The sequence below is a fragment of the Lissotriton vulgaris genome, chromosome 11, assembly GCF_964263255.1.
Source record: "Lissotriton vulgaris chromosome 11, aLisVul1.2, whole genome shotgun sequence".
Lineage (NCBI taxonomy): Eukaryota > Metazoa > Chordata > Amphibia > Caudata > Salamandridae > Lissotriton > Lissotriton vulgaris.
Genome location: NC_141699.1, coordinates 427,744,057 through 427,766,600, shown reverse-complemented (window position 1 = coordinate 427,766,600; position 22,544 = coordinate 427,744,057). Strand labels below are relative to the sequence as shown.

The 22,544-nt window shown below is 47.0% G+C and overlaps 1 protein-coding gene across 2 annotated transcripts in view; it reads right to left on the bottom strand.

The window, feature by feature from the left end:
* The window catches only part of SLC23A2 (solute carrier family 23 member 2), a 1,215,437-nt gene that overhangs the window by 51,034 nt on the left and 1,141,859 nt on the right, over positions 1-22,544 (bottom strand). For both annotated transcript variants that reach the window (XM_086943514.1, XM_086943515.1), the window contains one exon: positions 20,332-20,479. In XM_086943514.1, the coding sequence (XP_086799640.1) occupies positions 20,332-20,479 (148 nt within the window). The remainder of the gene's footprint in view (positions 1-20,331; positions 20,480-22,544) is intronic.

Below are 22,544 nucleotides of genomic sequence, written 5' to 3'. Positions count from 1 at the left end.
CAGTCAGACAGTGTCAGGCCGTCAGACAGTGTCAGGCAGTCAGAGTCAGTCAGACAGTGTCAGGCAGTCAGAGTCAGTCAAACAGTGTCAGGCAGTCTGAGTCAGTCAAACAGTGTCAGGCAGTCAGAGTCAGTCAGACAGTGTCAGGCAGTCAGAGTCAGTCAGACAGTGTCAGGCAGTCAGAGTCAGTCAGGCAGTGTCAGGCAGTCAGACAGTGTCAGGCAGTCAGACAGTGTCAGTCAGTCAGAGTCAGTCAGTCAGACAGTGTCTGTCAGACAGTGTCTGTCAGACAGTGTCTGTCAGGCAGTCAGAGTCAGGCAGTCAGAGTCAGGCAGTCAGAGTCAGGCAGTCAGAGTCAGGCAGTCAGAGTCAGGCAGTCAGAGTCAGGCAGTCAGAGTCAGGCAGTCAGAGTCAGGCAGTCAGAGTCAGTCAGACAGTGTCAGGCAGTCAGAGTCAGTCAGACAGTGTCAGGCAGTCAGAGTCAGTCAGACAGTGTCAGGCAGTCAGAGTCAGTCAGGCAGTGTCAGGCAGTCAGACAGTGTCAGGCAGTCAGACAGTGTCAGTCAGTCAGAGTCAGTCAGTCAGACAGTGTCTGTCAGACAGTGTCTGTCAGACAGTGTCTGTCAGGCAGTCAGAGTCAGGCAGTCAGAGTCAGGCAGTCAGAGTCAGGCAGTCAGAGTCAGGCAGTCAGAGTCAGGCAGTCAGAGTCAGGCAGTCAGAGTCAGGCAGTCAGAGTCAGGCAGTCAGAGTCAGGCAGTCAGAGTCAGGCAGTCAGAGTCAGGCAGTCAGAGTCAGGCAGTCAGAGTCAGGCAGTCAGAGTCAGGCAGTCAGAGTCAGGCAGTCAGAGTCAGGCAGTCAGAGTCAGGCAGTCAGAGTCAGGCAGTCAGAGTCAGTCAGACAGTGTCAGTCAGACAGTGTCAGTCAGACAGTGTCAGGCAGTCAGAGTCAGACAGACAGTGTCAGGCAGTCAGAGTCAGTCAGACAGTGTCAGGCAGTCAGAGTCAGTCAGACAGTGTCAGGCAGTCAGAGTCAGTCAGACAGTGTCAGGCAGTCAGACAGTGTCAGGCAGTCAGACAGTGTCAGGCAGTGAGAGTCAGTCAGACAGTGTCAGGCAGTGGGACAGTGTCAGGCAGTCAGACAGTGTCAGGCAGTCAGACAGTGTCAGGCTGTCAGACAGTGTCAGGCAGTCAGAGTCAGTCAGACAGTGTCAGGCAGTCAGAGTCAGTCAGACAGTGTCAGGCAGTCAGAGTCAGTCAAACAGTGTCAGGCAGTCAGAGTCAGTCAAACAGTGTCAGGCAGTCAGAGTCAGTCAGACAGTGTCAGGCAGTCAGAGTCAGTCAGACAGTGTCAGGCAGTCAGAGTCAGTCAGGCAGTGTCAGGCAGTCAGACAGTGTCAGGCAGTCAGACAGTGTCAGGGAGTCAGAGTCAGTCAGTCAGACAGTGTCTGTCAGACAGTGTCTGTCAGTCAGAGTCAGGCAGTCAGAGTCAGGCAGTCAGAGTCAGGCAGTCAGAGTCAGGCAGTCAGAGTCAGGCAGTCAGAGTCAGGCAGTCAGAGTCAGGCAGTCAGAGTCAGGCAGTCAGAGTCAGTCAGACAGTGTCAGGCAGTCAGAGTCAGTCAGAGTCAGAGTCAGTCAGACAGTGTCAGGCAGTCAGAGTCAGTCAGACAGTGTCAGGCAGTCAGAGTCAGTCAGACAGTGTCAGGCAGTCAGAGTCAGTCAGACAGTGTCAGGCAGTCAGAGTCAGTCAGACAGTGTCAGGCAGTCAGACAGTGTCAGGGAGTCAGAGTCAGTCAGACAGTGTCAGTCAGACAGTGTCAGTCAGACAGTGTCAGTCAGTGTGAGTCAGACAGTGTGAGTCAGTCAGTGTGAGTCCGTGTGAGTCAGTGTGAGTAGGTCAGGCCGTCAAGAGTCAGTCAGGCCGTCAGAGTCAGTCAGGCCGTCAGAGTCAGTCAGGCCGTCAGAGTCAGTCAGGCCGTCAGAGTCAGTCAGGCCGTCAGAGTCAGGCAGTGTCAGTCAGACAGTGTCAGTCAGACAGTGTCAGTCGGTCAGGCAATGTCAGGCAGTGTCAGCTAGAGCAGCTCTGCTGACCTGGTTCTCTGGCTCTACAGCAGTTCTGCTGACCTGGTTCTCTGGCTCTAAAGCAGCTCTGCTGACCTGGTTCTCTGGCTCTAAAGCAGCTCTGCTGAACTGGTTTCTCTGGCTCTATGACAGCTTTGCTGACCAGGTTCTGTCTCTACAGCAGTTCTGCTGACCTACTTCTTAGGCTCTAAAGCAGCTCTGCAGACCTGGTTCTCTGGCTCTACAACAGCTCTACGGACCCCGTTCTATGGCTCTAAAGCAGTTCTGCTGACCTGGTTCTCTGGCTCTAGAGTAGCTCTACTGACCTGGTTCTCTAGCTCGAAAGCAGCTCTGCTGACCTGGTTCTCTAGCTCGAAAGCAGCTCTGCTGACCTGGCTCTCTTCCTCTAAAGCAGCCCTGCTGACCTGGTTCTCTCCCACTAAAACAGCTCTGACCTGGTTTCTCTGGCTCTACAGCAGCTCTGCTGACCTGGTTCTCTAGCTCAAGAGCAGCTCTGCTGACCTAGTTCTTAGGCTCTAGAGCAGCTCTGCTGACCCGATTCTCTGGTTCTACAAAGGCTCTGCTGACCTGGTTCTCTGGCGTTCTCTGGCTGTACAACGGCTCTGCTGACCTGGTTCTCCGGCTCTAAAGCGGCTCTGCTGACCTGGTTCTCCGGCTCTAAAGCAGCTCTGCTGACCTGTTCTATGGCTCTAAAGCAGCTCTGCTGACCTGGTTCTCTGGTTCTAGAGCAACTCTGCTGACCTGGTTCTCTCGCTCTAGAGCAGCTCCGCTGACCTGGTTCTTAGGCTCTAGAGCAACTCTGCTGACCTGGTTCCCTCGCTTTAAAGCAGCTCTGCTTACCTAGTTCTCTGGCTCTAAAGGCTCTGACCATTCAAACATACCTCTGTAGTCCAACCCCGCCTCAGACGAAATATACTTGTCAGCTCATCATAATGCGCAAATGAATGCATGAATAGATTGTTTTAAAAAGCTAAACACCAGAGAGATAAGGTGCGTTGATACAGCAGAATTCCACATTTTGCGAAGGTGGGGGGCTGAAGCAGGAGAGGCTGTCAGCAGCCATTACAAGCGTGTGGACGGCGCTACAAATTAGAAAAAAAAAGTGCTTCCAGTCGCAAATGAATGCATGAATAGATTGCTTTAAAAAGCTAAACACGAGAGAGATAAGGTGCGTTGATGATGCAGCAGAATTCCACATTTTGCGAGGGTGGGGGCTGAAGCAGGAGGCGCTTTCTGATGCAGAATTCCACATTTTGCGAGGGTGGGGGGCTGAAGCAGGAGAGTCTGTCAGCGGCCATTACAAGCATGTGGACGGCGCTGCAAATTAGAGAAAAAAAGTGCTTCCAGTCCTTTAGAGGAAAGAGTGTAAATCCGCCCGTACACGAGCCAATCCCAGTGGGCGTGCCTACAAGGAGACAGGGTGGAAACAAGGAATGATTGGCAAGCCTTCAGTGCAATCATTGCACTGCTTTAGGCATAATGTGTGACTCCAAACGACATGCACGATTGAAAGCTGAAGGCAGAGCTAGGACGAGGCTTCTGGAATCGTATCGATTCCAAGAAGCCTCGTATGACGAGGGCAGCACATGCACTGCCAACGTCAGGCCGAGACCTAAAAAAGAAACAAGATTTCGAAACGAGATGAGCACCAAGCCCCCCTCACACACCTCAGAGGAGGAGCCAAACTGCCAGGCCCCCGGCATGCAGAGAAGCCAGCCGCGCCCAACACACCCCCCCCTCCCTCCCCGGGTGTTCCCGCTAGAGCAGGGAACAAACCTGGAAGAGGGGAGGCCACAGCAGGGAGTCACCACCCCACACCAGGCAGGCCGGACACCTTAACCCCACTTTCCCGCTAAAGCAGGGACTCAAACGCACATGTAATGACAGGTACTTCGGGGATTAAACGGCCGCCGAGCAGAACGTTTCACACTCACCCGAAAGGAGGCACAGGTCCAGCACCCCCCCACGACGAAGTTGTCAGGAATTATTCCGCAGAATAAACCAACAAGATGTGGTTGGGCGTGTCGCAGGGTTATAGGCCTCTGGGTGTGGGTGTGGCCTGGAGGGTAGGGATGGGTTTTTAGTTGCTTGGGAGTTTCTGGAGAGAGGAGCTATGCTCATTACTAAGGACTGGGACAGGGTGGGCTGACGAGTAGGTAACGCGACTAGATCATGTCATCTTTCTCTGGAGAAGAAGAAACAATCTTGCACTTAAATTTTGAAACCTTTGACAGATTGATCTTCTAGCATGTAACTTGTTAAATATATTTAGAGGAATGTTCCATTCCAGTCACAAACGTTTGTATTCCTTCTAGCACAACAAATTAAATAAAAATCCGACACCAATTACCTGTTGCGCCCCACTTAACGAGTTCTGTCACAGAAAACTTTGCAACTGGTATGGAAGACGTACCCAACATACACCTTTGAAGCAGAGCAGTTCTCTTTGGGACTTCTACACAACTTCACAAAAAGGAAAGAAGATTGGAAGGTCTCATGAGAATGGAACACAGCGTGGTGCTCCATGCTTGCGCTCACACAGACCCATCTGCCATCTATCTTTGTGATATAGAGCACTGCTTTAACTGGCCGGCCGTTTTTTTCTTGAGAGGGAGAGTACCTTGAGTTCTCAAGGGAGACATAATACTTTTAATTGGAGAGTACTGGCACTTTCCAGAAAAAAGCAGGTACTCTGGTACAGAGTACCTGCACTTCCATTTTTCCATTCCCAGCACTGGACATAGGTTTTCCAATTTTGTTTTTAGACATATTGCTGTACAAAATTTCACAGCACTAAAAGAATTCTCATGCACAACAATGGTAAGATCTCAGTAGGTTACACGAACCGTCGGACTGCATGTGCTGAAAGTAACAGGTACGTCCCATGGCTAAATCTAGGAGACCATGTGGATCAACTTTTTGATATGTATGGCTGTCAAAGAGAGCCATTATCATAAATACTGGATTCTAAATCATTGTATTTACTGCTAGGACACAGCAAAAGCGGGAAAGCAAGAGTAGTTTGACACCACTGCTAAGTTTAAAGGAAAGAAGCCCGTCATTGCAGGGTTGGCTCTCTGCTCCCCCATTGAAGCAGAGAGCACAGTTTTGAGCAGGGATGTTGAGCACTTGTGTGTTTAGTAGCATCTCTTCTGAACCGAACTGTATTGTTGATAGTACCTCTTCGTCCAACCTCCCTGTCACAGTCCTTAAATCTAGGAACCTCAGGTCCTCCCTGCAGCTTTAATCAAGCAAAAATAAAAAAGACAGCTCCCATCCCTTCCCTCTAGACCACACCCACATCCTGTGGGATATAAAACCTCTGACCTCACATCCAGAAACCCTGTAACCCAAAGCCAATAAAACCAAACACCGGGAGGGAGGGATGGGAACCAGGACTGTGACAGGGAGGTCGTAAACTCAGTAATGAAATTTACCGGTAAGTAACCAGGCATTACCTCCTAGTCTGACCTCCCCGTCACAGTCCTTCCACCTAGGAGCGTATACTCAAGTAACAACCTGCTTCATACAATACCGGTGCTGAAAACAGAAAACGATGACAAACGCCCCAGAGCTGCACAGAAGTAACGTTGAACAGAACACAGTATAGCATCACCAAAACATGCAGAAACCTCACCGTGCATCACCAATCTGTTAAGAGACAAAGGTGTGCCATGTGGCGATCTTCAAGTGGAGGCCGGCAGATACCTGCTGTTGAAGTACCCCACAAACTCATTCAAGAAGCAGTCAACCGCCATTCCCCAGGTAGAGCGACTCCGCAGGGAGCTCGGCACAGGCATACCAACCGACTCAAAAAGCCGCAACAACTGCCACCAACTGAGAGCAGACACAGAAGGCCTCAGGTCCTGTCCAGCCAAAACAAAAGGAACAAGTGAACCCGTAGCACAAAAGGATGAGTATGAGACAGAAACACCCAAAGGCCCGGCATACATGCAAACAGTGCAGAAAAAACGCATCCAAAGGCGGCGGTCAGAACAAAAAACATGCAACATCAACTTCACCGAACAAAGGAAAGTGAAAGGCACCAAAGGAAACTAATGAACCGGCCCCAGAACCACCCTTTTCAGACAGGATGACAACAAAGGTTCTCAACACAGCAAGGAGGCCAACAAGCATATGTAGCGATGAAGAGCATGTACACGCCGAAGGGCATTCTGGTGCAGAAGAAGAGATGGGTATTGACATCCAACTTAATGGTACTCGTGCAATTGGCCCACCAAGACCAGACAAATTACTTTTATTTGATTTAGTTCAAATCATAAAAGGATGGCACATCCAACAATATACACAATGTGCAAGGACGATTATATCAATGCATTAATTAACATAAATCTCATCAAATTTACTAAAACGATTATATCAATGCATTAATTAACATGAGTCTCATTAAAATTTACAATAAAACAAGTTTAAAAGGATAGAAGTGGGTTGGTGATCTAAAAGAAGACTAGTACCGTAGATCAAATCGAGTGATTCCAGGATAAAGTGCTTGGTGCTGTAAACTAATAGTCTACAATAAAAACATGCTCAATTATACTTTAGATTACTACCGTTGTTGATTTCCTATTATTTCGCCAGGGTGAAGTATATGGGGCTGTAATAAATGGACTTCAAATCCTTAATCGCAATTTGTCTCCTTGTATCCCCAGTTAGTTCTAACTGGCAGTCCCTCTTTTCCAGTTCTTTTGCTGCGATAGTCAAAAACGTTATTGCCTTACACGCCAGTTTTACTGTTGAGCCTCCTAGGCAATTGATTACATCAGTTCTGCAGGTCCTTATTTGTTCTTTGTTCAATAGAGGCCGTAGAAGGGTTTTCTGTATGTGTAATAATGCCGGACAAATACATAGTAAGTGAAGTATTGACTCTTCTCCTTGGCCACACAGGCGGCAATCCATTGTGGGCCTAGCCCGTTTCCATTTTGGAGTGAGATCTTTTGATGAATACACACCCAGTCTCAATAAGATCAATTTCCGCTTTTTTTGATTTGCGAAATGCTCTGTCAGGTATGATTGAGGTATTAGCTTTTTGTATGTTGGCATTACCATCCAGGGGTTGGTTTTTGAAATCAGGGAGGCTTTGTCTATTACCTAAGATTGTACTTTGATGGTTTTGTTGACTACTTGTTTAAATTCAGGGTAGAACAATATTATATTCCAAGCGTCCTCTAGTTTTAGAGCTGCAATGGATTGTTTTAGGGAGAAGCAATCTCCGTTAGTCGAACCTCCAGCCACCAATTATGTGTTAAATAATCTTCCTTTGCTGCCCTCATTCTCCAATAATATTTGGAAAGTGCCCTTTGTCTTGTTGGACTCTGATTTTTTAACCCGAATTCCAGTCTGATCAAGGCTTGTGGAATATGGCGAGGAATTAAAAATAGATTCTTAAAGAGTCTAGTTTGAGCAATATTTAAAACTTTTGCATCCTTTGTGTTCAGAAGTTCAGAACCATATGTAATTGATTGCAGAAATGTTGCGGCCACGACTGTCAATACGTGTGTTGTTGAAATATCGCTTAGTTTTTTTTGCAAAATTTGAAATGCGAATAATAGCTTTTTTTGCTTTGACTTTCCCTAGTTCTAGATGTTGCTTGAAACTAAGGTGTCGGTCTAAAAGTACTCCCAGATATTTATATGTTCCCACCTGATCCAGGGGGTCACTTTTTATCGTCCAGGTAAATGTTGGTTGTTTTTTTATGTGAGTTTGAAAAGCACATAACGTTTGTTTTCGGAAAATGTATGATTAGTTGAACTGAAGCTGTGTATAGTGCTAATTGATTTATCAAGCGCTGTAGAAGTCTGGGCAATTGTGATAGCAGCACTATGTCGTCCGCATATTGTAAGCTTGTTGTTCGAACATTGCCCAGTTTTGGGGGTCCCCTTGTGCTAGGCGAAGGTTATTGTCTAGGTCAGCTGTGTAGATGTTGAATAAGCAGGGAGCCAAAACACACCCCTGTTTTAAGCCATTTACAGTCGAGATTTTATTAGTTCGACTTTGACCATCCCCATTTTGATTTGTACCCATGTTTTTGAATGTAGGTTAATGATTGAGTCTAACAATTTCGTGGGGGCTCCCAAAGATTTCATTTTAGCCCATTGTAACGATCTAGGGACCTAGTCAAAGTCTGCTTTGAGATCTACAAAGCAGGTATACAAAACCTTTGAATTAACTATTGCCTGGTTGGCCAGGAGCGTGACAGCTGATAAGTTTGTTAGGGTGCCCATCCCTGCTCGAAATCCTGTTTGGGTATTAGGGATCAGTTTTGTATGGTTGACCCAATCCTTAGATCTTTCAGCAGATTAGTTGCGTACATTTTGGCCTCAACATCGATAAGTGCGATTAATCTGTAGTTAGAAGGATCGGAACGAGCCCCTGATTCATGTATTGGTTGCAGGATGCTTCCTCGCCATGAACCTGTAATGGTGCTGGTCTCTAGTGAATATGCAAACAGCGAGGTTTAGCGCACTGACCAGAATTCTGGATCTTTTTTTAATAAAGCGTTTGGTAGACCATTTGGTCCCGGGGCTCCATCAGATCTTTGCTTCTTAATTGCATACAAAACCTGTGTTTGTGTGAGCTGTAGTTGGTAGTCTTGGGGGTCGGGCCTTGATGTTTCAAGTAGGCATAGAAGCGAATTACCTTTTCGCTGGTTGATTTGAGGGTGGGGGAGGGATTTCGGTCTTGATGTATAGATCATAGGCTCTAGTATTGGATTGCTTCTTAATGTTAGCGCCTGGGTGGTCGATCCCTTGGTGATGGTTCTCCGAGTCCCTTTGTTTAAACTGGTCTTATAGATCATGGTCTCCTTTGATGTTTTTGACACCAGTCCCTGAGAGGGTCTGAGTGTTAAATGTGGCCTCTATATGCACTCTCCACGTATGTTCCGTTAGTTCTGAATTGAAGAGCCTATTCTTCCCATTTATTAGGACCCACACAGAATTCGAAACCTGATACATCCTCCATCGGACAGTAATTACTAGAGACATCAATCAAGGACTGACTCGTTGCCAGCTGCCCCTTGAGTTCAGCGCTGATGGAAAATTAGAGACGAATATGCTACTTACCAGTATGCATCTGTTCTTGGCATGTAGGGCTGCTGACATTCATATCTGTGCATAGATCGCCGCCTAGTGTTGGGTCCAGATGATTGCACATTGTTGTCCTGGAAGAGTCTTCGAAGTATCACGAGATAGGTGACTCCTCCCCTGGACTACAGTGCGCATGGGCATCCCCTGCATCCTCAGATTGTTTCTCGCCATTGTGGCAGAGATGGAGTGTAATACAGTGAGTGATGTCCATGCCACATAGTAATTCTGAATGCTACAGCTGCTACAGGCGCCGGGGAGGAGGGTGGGCGATATGAATGTCAGCAGCCCTACATGCCAAGAACAGATGCATCCGGATTAGGATAGAAAACTGGCAGTTCTATGGTTTGGTTCATGTGGAACTGCGAAATAACCTTAGGCATGAATGTAGGGTTGGTGCGTAGTACAACCCTATTTGCGTGAACTTGTATGAATGGCTCTTGAATGGTTAGTGCCTGGAGTTCACGAACTCTTCTCAGTGAGGTAATGGCTACTAGGAAAGCAACTTTCCAGGTCAGAAATTGAATCTCACAAGAGTGTAGAGGTTCAAAAGGTGGTCCCATCAGTCTGGTGAGGACCACATTCAGGTTCCAGACTGGTGAAGGTGGGTGTCTGGGAGGGATCACTCTTTTAAGTCCCTCCAGAAAAGCTTTAATGGCAGGCACTCTGAATAGTGAGAGGTGCTGCCTGTTCTGAAGATAAGCTGCTATTGCGGATAAATGTATACGAATGGAACTGTACACTAGATTACATCTGTATAAGTGCAACAAATAACAGATAATGCTTTGAATTGATGCATCCAGTGGGTTAATGCCATTATTGTTACAATATATGACAAACCTTTTCCATTTAGCCGCATAACATGCTCTGATTGTGGGTCTTCTTGCCTCCTTGATGATATTCATACATTCTGGCGGCAAGTTGAGGTAGCCCAATTCTCAGACTTCAGGAGCCAGATCGCCAGGTTGAGCTGTTGCGGATCTGGGTGCTGAATTTCGCCATGGCTCTGCGTTAAAAGTCTGGGTGTTAGCCGCAGTCTTTGATGCGGTACCACGGAAAGTTCTACTAGCGTTGTGTACCATGGCTGGCGTGCCCACGTCGGAGCAACCAGGATGAGTGTCATCGAGTGTTGCTTCAGCTTGCGTGCCACCAGCGGTATTAGAGGTGCTGGGGGAAAAGCGTACGCAAATCTGCCTGACCAGTTCATCCATATCGCATTGCCCTGTGACTGCGCATGTGGGAACCTGGCAGCGAAGCTTTGGCATTTTGCGTTTTCCCTTGTGGCGAATAGGTCTATCTCTGGATGACCCCACTGCTGGAAGTACGGTTGGAGTACTGATGGATGTATCTCCCACTCGTCCATCTGGTGGCTGTGTCTGCTGAGCAGATCCGCCATCTGATTGTCCTTGCCCGGGAAGTGTTCCGCCATGAGGAAGATGTTCCTTTGAATGGCCCACTTCCACATGCTCTGAGCCAGATGAGACAACTGTGGAGAGTGTGTTCCTCCCTGCTTCTGTATGTAGTACATGGCAGTCATGTTGTCCGTCCGGATCAACACGACCTTGATGCACAGGTGTACTTTGAAAACTTTCATTGCCATAAAGAATGCCATCAATTCCAGAAGGTTGATGTGCATCTTCTTCTGCTGTGTTGTCCATAGTCCCTGCACTGTGTAGTGGAGTACATGAGCTCCCCATCCCTGGAGAGATGTGTCCGTCGTCAGTATAATCTGTGGCACAGGCTCCTGGAACGGTCGGACCTTTCAAAGGTTTTGTGGGTACTACCAATGCAGAGAGTTGTACGCCCGACCGCTCACCAACACTAGGTCTTTCCATTGTCCTTGAGCCTGATTCCACTGACGTGCCAAGCACTCCTGAAGCGGGCGCATATGTAGTCTCGCGGGCGCATATGTAGTCTCGCGTGCAGGACTATGAAGATGCAGGAGGCCATCATGCCTATCAACTGCATGAACACTCTTGCTGGAAGCGAGTGTTGGGGTCTGAATGTTTGTATCAGCAATTGCATGCTGTTTATCCTCACTGAATTTGGCTGAGCTTTGGCTGCCAGAGTGTCTATTGTCGCGCCCAGGTACTGTCGCACGTGGGCGGGCTGAAGATGTGACTTTGGATAATTCAGCGAGAATCCCAGATTGTGAAGAAGATGAATGGTGTGGGACATGTGGCTGGCACACTGCTGGGCCGTCTTTGCTTGAATAAGCCACTCATCCAGATAAGGGTAGACATGTATGTGCTGTCTCCTTAGGTGTGCTGCTACTGTCGCCAGGCACTTTGTGAACACCCTGGGTGCCGTCGTTACTCCGAAAGGGAGGACTTTGAACTGTTAATGTTGATCTTGAATAGTGAACCTGAGATACTTTCTGTGTGATGGGTGTATGGGCATATGGAAATACGCATCTTTTAGATCTAGCGTTGCGAGGAAGTCTCCCTGACTGAGTAACGGTAGAACTTGCTGTAAGGTGAGCATATGAAAATGTTCTGACAGAATGTATCTGTTTAGAGGCCTTAGGTCCAGTATGGGTCTGAGAGACCCGTCCTTTTTGGGTATTAGGAAATACAGAGAGTACACCCCTGAGCCTTGGTCTTCTACAGGCACGAGCTCTATGGCTCCTTTTTGCAGCATGCTGACGACCTCCTGCTGCAATAAGTGCAAGTTCTCTGCGGACATAGGACGGTGTCTTGGTGGTATGTTGGGTGGAGTGGATGTCGGCTCTAGACAGTACCCGTACTGGACAATGTCTCCCACCCACCTGTCTGTGGTGATGGATTTCCAGACCGGCAGGAACTGTTGCAGTCTCCCCCCGACAGGTGCTATATGGTCGGGGGGCAGTGACAGGGCGTCACTGTTAGTTATTGGCAGAGGATCTGGAATTGTTGTTTCCTCTTCCTCTGTCCTCTATGTTGTTTCCACGATATCCACCACTGTTGTGTTTATTGTAGGTGGTTTGCGTACCTCCTTTATTATACTGTGTTATGTTATGTTATGTTAATGGGGTTGCTTATATAGCGCACGGCTACTCCAAGGAGTGTCCCGGCGCTTTCTAACCCGCAACTGAAAAGAAGAAACAGAACATAACAGCTTACTGATTATAAAGCCAGGTTTTCAAAGCTTTTCTGAAGGCAAAAAGATTGGAGGTAAGACGGAGATCAACAGGAAGGGAGTTCCAAAGTTTAGGGGCAAGATGTGTCTGCTGTGTGTTTTGGCCTCTTGAAGGTCCTCTAGTATTGGAGCGACGAAAAGAGCCACCCGGAAACTGCTGTGACTGCAGAGACTTTGCAGTCTCAGTGTCTTTTTAAAAATTTTCAAGGGTGGTGTCAACCTCAGGTCCAAATAAGTAGTCCGGGTTAACTGGCAGATTGAGGATAGTAGTTTGTATTTCTGGTTTGAATCCCGAGATTCTTAACCAGGCATGTCTTCTTAACATGACGCTAGTGTTAATGGCCCTGGCTGCAGTGTCAGCTGCGTCTAGCACGCACTTGATGGAAGCATTGGTTATAAGCTTTCCTTCTTGGATTAGCAGCTCCGCTCCCTCCTTGTACTGATCTGGTAGGTGTTGCAACAGTGTCTCAAGGGTATCATAATGGGCCCGGTCATATCTGGCTAAGAGTGCCTGAGTGTTGGCAATGCGCCAGATGTTAGCTGCCTGCGCTGCCACCCTTTTTCCCGAGGTTTCCAGTACTTTCGACTCCTTGTCAGTAGGGGGAGCATCACCTGTAGACTGGGAGTTTGCTCTCTTACGTGCATTAGAAACAACTAATGAGTCCAATGGCAACTGTCCTCTTATATAAGTAGGGTCCACAGGTGCCGGTCTATATTTCTTTTCAATTCTAGGGTTTAATACCCTTGCTCTGGTGGTCTCCTTAAAAATTTCACCAGCATGCTTAAGGACCCCTTTTAGCATGGGCAGAGTCTTGACGGTTCTTTCCGAAGTGGAGAAGGTGTCGACCAGAAAATCTTCCTCAACAGGGTCAGCATGTAGTTGCACATCATGGTTACCCGCCACTCTCTCAATAAGGGCGTTAAAGGCAGTAGTGTCCTCAGTAGAAGATGTTTTTACATTGTATGTATGTGTGTCAGGGGCATTCTGTGGATTCCTTGGGTCAGCTGAGTCTGCCCATGGTTGGTTCTGATCGTCGAGATCAGTGTCCACATGATAAGTGTCATCCTCATTATCGTCATCCCTTGCACCCACATCTGAGTATGTGGGTGAAAAAGACAGGTTCCCGTCCATAGGATTGCAGAGGTTCCACAAGAACTGGTGATGTGGTTGAATCCCGCTTCTTCTTTAATGGAATCTTAAATGACTCCATGGGTGTTTCTGGTATTATTTTCCTCTTATACATGGATAGTCTACCAGTGTCCGAGTCGATGAACTGCCTCGACTCCTGTTCTTCGGGCTCCTCTGTAGCCCCCACTCCTATCGACACTCCTTTAATGGCTCCGATACCCTTTTTCGGTTCGAACATCTTCGGTCGCACCATCGGTGGCAACCCAAATTTGATTGGTGTCGATGCGGTCTGAATGTTTCCGACCAACTTCGGGGTTGGGGCCTTCTTCGGTCCGACCGTTGTAGCCTTTTCTTTGATGCGTTGGAGTGACTCCGACACCTGTTTGGATACGAATGGGGTCGGCTGTGTCGACTCGACAGGGTCCTCGGAGCCAGTCTGTGTCTTGGTCTTAGGCCTTGTCTGAGGATCGACCCCCCTCTCTTGGTTCGAGCCTCTTGTCTGTGTCGACTCTCTTCGGCGCCGACTTCGTCGGTTCGACAGCCTTGACCTTGGACTTCGGTGCCCCAACCTTCGGCTCGATGACCTTTTTGAACTTCTCGGTATCGATGGCCTTCTTCTGTTTCCTTGGCTCCGAGGGGTTTGAGACCTTGGAACCGACCAGAGTCAGCTGCACTTTTGGTTTCGTTTTTGGTAGTGATGCTTTCGGTTTCTTTGGATCGACCGATGGCATTTTCGATACCGATAGCTCTTTATATATGTTCGTAGCCGGGCCTTTATGCGGGGCTGCAGAACGATTCGATAGATCTTGGGTAAGGCCTTGTGGCGATCCCTCGACCTGGGCCTTATCTAGTTCTTCATCGTCGGCCCCCGCATCGACGGTTGGGCCTAGCTCCTCGCCTGAGCTATCCTCTACGGCCCCAAGGGCCTCTGCGTCGTCTCCTACCTCATCAACAACGTTTTCTTCTTCTTTCAATATCTCTTCATCTTCGGCGTCATACTCGGAGTCATGCTCCGAAACAGGATCCGAGTGTTCTTCCCGATCCTCCAGATCAATGACCTCTTCGTCTTCGGTCCCGAAGATGTTTTCTGGATTAGGCGCTGATCTCTGTGACTCTAATCGAGCCGCGCGTCGAATCCGAAGAGCTTTCTTCGACCTGAACCGGGCACAGGCAATACAGTTGGCTTTATTGTGATCCGGGGACAGGCACTTGTTGCACACCGGGTGGACATCGATGTGCGGGTATTTTGCATTGCTAAGTGGACACCTCTTGAATGGGCTTCTTTCCATCGTAGATCGAAGATCGGGTCGAGTGTAGAAAAAAAACCGTCTGATTCCTCGATGTCCTTTTGAAGCAAAGTTATCGGCACCGAACAAAACGATACCGACGCTGTCGAAAGCCTTTTGGCTTTGTAGAAAGTTTTCCTAACTTGAGCTAAGATAGTAACATCCGAACCCAATGGCGGAAAAAAACAATCTGAGGATGGAGGGGATGCCCATGCGCACTGTAGTCCAGGGGAGGAGTCACCTATCTCGTGATACTTCGAAGACTCTTCCAGGACAACAATGTGCAATCATCCGGACCCAACACTAGGCGGCGATCTATGCACAGATATGAATTCAGCAGCCCACATGCCTCGAACTCCAGGTTAACTGATAATTACTTCAAGCTTGTCGGACATTTAACATCACGATTAAGCTCGTCCGAACATACCCATGGGTGGTGACTTTACCCTCACAGTGCGCCCCCAAACAATGAAATTTGTGACCCCGTACTGGTCCTGAAGAGAACCCTAAAGAAATTAAAGGTTCAGAAATGCGTCGACTTTTACCAGCTAGTCGCAATACCGATTGTATACACAATAAAGTTACTCTGGGCGCAAACAATGCAATCGCCTGTTGCTCCACTTTTACTTTAGGCTAGCTCATAGTGGCAGGTTGTATAGTAAATGTAAATAAATCTGCAGTCACCTGTTTTCAAACTAGGACTGGTCACAGTTTACCACTCATGCACTGACATTTTTTGGTTTTGTAATTGTTAATCTATTTTTGTGCTTTACGTTTTCGTGAATTTTCCTAAATGAATGCTTTTCTATGTTTGACATGACCTCAATGTTGATCAATTTTTTTCAAAAAATTATTTAACTAAGAATGGTGGAATAAAGACACCACAATCACTTTAGTTGTCAAAGTGTTTTCCTAAAATATAGCTTATCTCACACACCCCAACATTTCGCTGTTTAAAACTAATGTTGAGGCCCAGTTCGGGTGTGTCAATGGACCCATCCCCTCCTGTTTGAAAAAGAGTAATGCTGAGGTGGCGTTGAGTGATCCGGTGGTGCTGCTGTGTGAAGCTGTGGTGACGCTGACTGAAGCTGTGGTAACACTGAGTGATGCTTTCTGACACTGACTTGGCACTAAGTGATGCTGGGGTGGCATTGAGTGATGCTGTGGTGGCATTGAGTGTTGCTGTGGTGGCGCTGAGTGATGCTGAGGTGCCGCTGAGTGATGCTGAGGTGATGCTGTGGTGGCACTGAGTGATCCTGGGGTGGCTCTGAGTGATGCCGAGTTGGGACGGAGTTATGCTGTAGAGATGTTGTAGTGCTGAGGTGGTGCTGAGAGATGCTGTGGTGGATCTGAGTGATGCTGTGGTGGATCTGAGTGATGCTGTGGTGGCGCTGAGTGATGCTGTGGTGGCGCTGAGGGATGCTGAGGTGATGCTGTGGTGGCACTGAGTGATCCTGGGGTGGCTCTGAATGATGCGGAGTTGGGACTGAGTTATGCTGAAGTGATGCTGTAGTGCTGAGGTGGTGCTGAGAGATGCTGTGGTGGATCTGAGTGATGCTGTGGTAGCGCTGAGTGATGCTGAGTTGGCGCTGAGTGATGCGGAGGTGATGCTGTGGTGGCACTGAGTGATCCTGGGGTGGCTCTGAGTGATGCTGAGTTGGGACTGAGTTATGCTGTAGTGATGCTGTAGTGCTGAGGTGGTGCTGAGAGATGCTGTGGTGGATCTGAGTGATGCTGTGGTGGTGGTGAGTGATGCTGAGATGGCGCTGAGTGATGATGTGGTGGTGCCGAGTGATTTTGAGGAGGCACCGAGGTGGTGCTGAGTGACACTGTAGTGGAGCGGAGTGATGTTGAGCTGGTGTAGAGTTGAGTATGCATGGTGTGATAGAACTCCCGGTTGAGCTACGAATCGAGCCGTCAGAAACCAGGTTTCAGCAGAAATTGAAGACCTATTTATTTCCTGAAGATTAGTACATACTTAGGCCTTTTTTCCCCTGTCCCCTTCCCGTGGTTTTACTTCGGTCCCTTATCTTTTCTGGATCGCATCCTAGCGCAAAGACGCACCGTTTTTGGTGTATTCAGGCGCTTAATAAATGTTTTTATTATTATTATTATTATTATTGTTAGAGCACGGTCTGGTAGGTTTCGACCTGAAGAAAGGATTCAGATGCCTGTGTCTGTGTCTGTCCTAGAGATACTTCCTGCATAAAAAGTATCCGTCTCTGCTAATGTTTCCTCACCATGACCAGTGACAGACACCATTTGATTGTCACCATCTCATTTCCTTACACATGCTATATTGTTGGGTTGCCTTTTGCTGCGAGTTACAACACGAAATAGAATTTATAAAGACAAATCAGTGAAACCGCCTTCCTCTTACAGCGCACCATTATAATATTGAACAGCTTTCTTCTAATTAGACTGAGAGGTAGAAATGGATGCTAATCAGCGTTTATTTTAGGCAAGCTAGAGTCTATTCCATAGCAATCCCATTTTCTTGGTTGACCAGTGCCGCACTAAAATTAGGTACGAAAATTGAGAAGGCAAAATGACAAAAACCTAACAAGAGTTCAAAAAGATCAGCCAAAATCAGTCCTACCTCCACTAGATCGACCAATGCCCAAGCGCAGGGTGATCACCTGAATGGCTTGCACAATAAGGCACAGACAGCTCAATGTAGAAGGAGGACCTTTCTGCAACATTGAAATGTGCACATAGTGTGCCTGAAAAAAAGCTCCAGCATGCCAAGCATGCACCCACAGACGGGCACCAATACAGGGATTGCTTTTTTCACCTTCCTTGGGTGATACGGTTAGGTGAAGGAAACGGAGGATGGGCACTGAAAATCTGGCATGCCAAATGGGGACAGACATAATGCATGCGATATGTAACAGGACCTGCAATGTACTCCGGAAATATCCTAATTCTAAGTTTTCACCTGTGATAACTGGTTGGATGATGGCAAGAATCCGTAATGGTTGAAGAGGTGTTCTTTCACGTGGAAATGTAGGTCACAGAACATTAATGGTAACTAGACAAGAGTAACGGTCTTGTTTGATTGTCAGATTTACAAGGCAGAAACATGACCCAGGAGCACATAGCTTTATTTTACCTTCCCATTCCTAGTTTTGAAGTGGGTATCAGTGCGGTATTGAGTTACTGCACCTAAAGTCTACACACGTTCCTTAGTTCCGAACGTTTTTCCATGCACATTTAACGAGGCACTGCTTTGCAGAAAGTACAAAGGGAAAAATAGCGAGTTTGCGAAATTAACACAACCGGCTACAAACAATCGCGTCACTCAGAAGGAGAGCACACGAAGAAGCCTCGCTCATGTGCAATGTGTAAGGTACTGCACGGGTCTCAAAATCTCGCTAACGGTACCCATGCTTCTCGGGTCCTCCTTCGCAGAACAAGTTGTCATCCAAACTGACTCCTCTGCAGATTAACTACAAACAGGGAAAGAGCAAGCAACTTTACTTAGCTCCATTACCTGTCTAATGGTTACAATCAGCAGGTCTCAAACCATCCTAGCACAAAGCAAGTTAATAAAACGCATGGATCAGGTGGCACATGATAAAACCTTCTTTTCACACAGCAGCAGACTGCATCAACGATGAAATACAGAAAACTACAAGCAAGCATCATGCATATTTGAAAAGATAAACAAAACACACAAGATGATGGACGGAATGTTGCACAATGGCAAAACATTCACCCCCAGTCACAGATCTGGGTTTAATCCATCGTTATTTTGCTCACCAAGCCACCCCAGTTTAGACATGGCCATATGCAAATCAGTCTTGACCCTGTGCCTCATGGGTACAGTCCAGACGGAACTGCCAAGCCATGTCTTCCCTGGACCGGAATCAAGCATCCTAGGACCGGTTATTGGCTATCAGCCGTCTTCAACCAGGATAGGTTGTGTGGAGTGCAAAAAAACGATGGATTTAGGCCCAGATCTCTGTACTGGGGTGAATGTAGGACATTGTTCTGCATTCTGTCCATCAACTGTTGTTTTTGTATTTGAAAAGATAAAGCATGCACCACTGGGGAGGTGAGAAGGGGCAGATGTGGTAGGCATGTAGGCAGATTAGAACACAAAGCCGGAGGGTTCGAGGTCATGGCACCAAGCTCGGAGGGCCGTGACTGCGGATATCAAGTAACGAGGGGTGGGTCCAGGGTTACAGGTGACAAATGTACCCTAGAGAAATTATATAAACACTGAACTGACACAGCAGGGTAAAGGACTTAGAATAACAGAGAGAGGGCTATCATTGAACACTAAAAGGCTTATGATCCAGGGCACGGGCTGGGAGAGAAACCGCAAAGCACTGGCATTGCTTAGAATCAGCCACAAAGCACACAGAGAGCTGGGGAAGGGCCACAAAGCGCCAAGATAACCGTGAGCATAAAGAACCAAAAGAGCCAGTGGGGTGTGCAAAGAACCAGGAGAGTGGGGCACAAAGAAACAGGAGGGCTGTAAGGCTCACAGAGAGCCTAGAGGTAAGGGGTGGGTGGATATGCCAGTTAAATACCCAGTGTGGCATGATACATTAAAAGAAAGATAGAAAAGGACCACCAGGGCCTGGGGGTATAGCGCGTGGAGCACCACGATCCCCATCAGGAAAGCATACAGGAGGGACATAAAATGTTAAAAAGGGACCAGGGAAGAGTAAATAGGAGGTTTGCAAAGCAAAAATAGGGCCAACAGACACACGAGGCACAGAAAAGCATTAGGGAGACAAAGCAGAGTTTTGGGGCACAAAGCACAGAGAATCAGAGGGACAAAAAAACAAAGAGGGCACAAAGAGTTTAGAGACTACAATGGAGGGGATTACAACAACAAAAACAACAAGTGAGGTCCTAAAAAGCGATTGCCGCACCACACAAAGACAACAAGCTTGCAAATCACCTCTCCGCAAGCAATAAATACAGAACAAAACAAGTGGACGAAATTGTGGCAAGCCCTCTGAAAACTGTGGACACAGGAGAACATTTTGCTTTGAACACCAGGCACCTAACCAGATACCAGAAGAATGCACACTGCCTCTCTTTCCTTCTTTCATTTAGTTGCTGCCCTGTGAAATAGATCTAAAAAAGACAAGCACGCGCCTCGTGCTGAGGAGGAGAGGAGGCGGCAGCAGCAGGGGGAGGGGAAGAGAGGAGGGGGCCTGCGTCGGATTCCCTTGCGGGAGCGAGCAGGAACCATATGTCAAAGCTCGCTCCTACAAGGGAATCGCCAAACGTGCACACGTTGCTATTGAAGGCAATGAATGCGTGCACGTTTTTGGCAGCCAAACTGAATCGATGGCTTAAGGTATTTTTCATATTTACAGGGAAATGAAAAATTGGGAGACCCAGAATCTGGAACCATCTAGTGGTATTTGCCAGGTTAACAGCCTTGTAAGAATAAATAAGGTACTAATTAATTAAGCAGTTTTGTTTTAAAAACTGTAAATAAATGACTGGCGACTTCAAGTCCAGGAAAAAGTGCAGGGATGGAGAATGAGGACTCTCCTGTCCCTCTGCCACTTCAGAAAAGGAATCTCAAGCGAAGGGTACCTGTTTGATGGCTTCAGAATGCCAATATTCTGTACAGGACAAGAGGTACTCACCTGTTTATTGCATGAATTGGAGGCGGCGGGGCGCAAGACAGCCGCGCACAAGCGTAGTAATCTCCAATGGATTCGATGATGCTCGCCACCACTGCACTCAACATCCCGATGACACCGGCAGCTGACACTGTTGGCAAACCCCATTGAACTGTAAAGAGAAGAGAGGCTGATATTGAACACGTACCAATAACAACAAAATATAACCCATCAAAAACGAACAATCTGCACCTTCCTAAATAAATCGTAACCTGGTACTCTCGTTTAAAAAATATTTCCATATCATTGTTTATTCATTGTTTTGCCCGCATGAGCTCGTTCTATTGTCCTCTATGCTGGCATTCTCACTGAGAAAACTGTTTAGGAATTAAGAACTGCTCTTACTTGGAAACATTGATATTCAATCTCAACTCATATGTCGGCATATGTCCATCTGTCTTTAACGAGCTATGTGGAACCTTATTGTGATTTTATTTTGCCTTATTTTGTCCTATTACCTTACTTTAATTCAACCTGGAAAGACCCATGTATATATGTATTATTGTTTGTATTCTTTTTCTTTATTTCTTGACCAATAAAAACGATTTGAACACACAAAAAAAAAGGAATGAGCTGGGGTTCCGGAAGTTTCACAGATTGTATCGTAATGTCCGTGGCATCGATGCGACACTCGTCAGAGGGCATTCATTGTCAACATGTTATGTTTATTCATTCAGACTTGCTTTCAACACACAGCACACTGATGCGCGCATGCTATTTATAGCAACTGCACATGATGTTAAATATCTGCATGTAAGACACTACATAGAGGGCTAAACTTCCCATGGGAAGGAACCCCCTTGTCTTTTGCATGCACGTCCAGGGACGATGTGTCATTGGTATGTGCTTTGGTTAGGGTCAGAATGTAAATGTAAACCGCGCAATGAACATAATGAACGTTTTTTTAATTTCTTTAACTTAGAGTAGCTTCTCTTTAAAAAAGGCTGCTATGATACAGCCATTCCCCTTCACCAGCTTTACCAGGCCCCTTTTAGAGACCCAACTTTTTTTTTATCCCACTTTCGTATTCAGATTGCTTTATTCGATTTTTGTTTAAAATCATAAAAGCGTACAGTTAAAAAATACAATCATGATTAAAAAAAAAAACCATACATATGAAGGCACAAATTATCTGCGGATTAAAAGTTAAAAACATTTGCTCACCCTGTGAATAGAACTATCTTGGTAATAACATACTTTACAGGATTCGTGTTAACAGTTCTTCCATTACATCAGAAAGAAAGTTGATAGGGGTTGCAGTACTTAAGACTATTATGCGGTAAATCAAATCTGTTAAGCGCGGGGATACTACAGCAATACGGTAAGCAAACTCCTCTACCCAGCCTGGTATTATCCTCAGCCGTAGGTCTGGGAGCAGGGATATATGAAGTGCTTGGGTAGAAATCGTGTAGATCCCAGGTAGATATGGGGCCATCACCTTCTTTGGGTGGCCAAGTTTGGAGGTATGGAACAATATGTCTACTCCTAAATCTTATAGGTACCAAGTCACCAGTGATGTCTTTTGGGAGGGGACCTAGCCAGCCCACTCTCCTCACGCTCATAATCCTGCCGTCAAGATCATGGGGCAGGGGTCTATTTTTTGATAGCCAAAACTTGACCTTATTTAACAAGTCATGTTGTCTCTCCGATTTTCCCTGTTTGAGTTGCGGGACTCCCGAGAGGACGCACACAAATGGAGCGGCCTCTGGAGGTAGATGAATTCGAGAGACCCTGTTGCGCTCTACTCTGGGAACAATATTGTGCGCTATAGTGGGTTTAAGAGGGGCTTTAGGAACGTTTGAGGGTAAAGACGTGGGAACTAGTACTTGGGTTTGGGCAACTTTGTTTTGTGTGGTTAGTTTAGGCGCATTAGGGGGAGCAGTTGACAAGGGATGATTAGATATTGTAGCATGGGTAGAAGGTAACACATTAAATTTCATTGTTTCCTCAATCCCGGTCAGTCTATCCCCCAAGGTGTTAATTTTGTGAACCAGGGGGTATATAATAGATTTGATCAGTTGTTCGATCATAGACAATAATGCCATCTGGGAAGAGGGTGCTAGGTCGTCTAATTTTTTAGCTGCCTCTGAAGTTGGGGGGGAATTGGAAGGGGGCAAAGTTGGACTTGGGGACCCATTTTGTAGTTTTTGTATTTTAGATTGACTCCCATTATATTT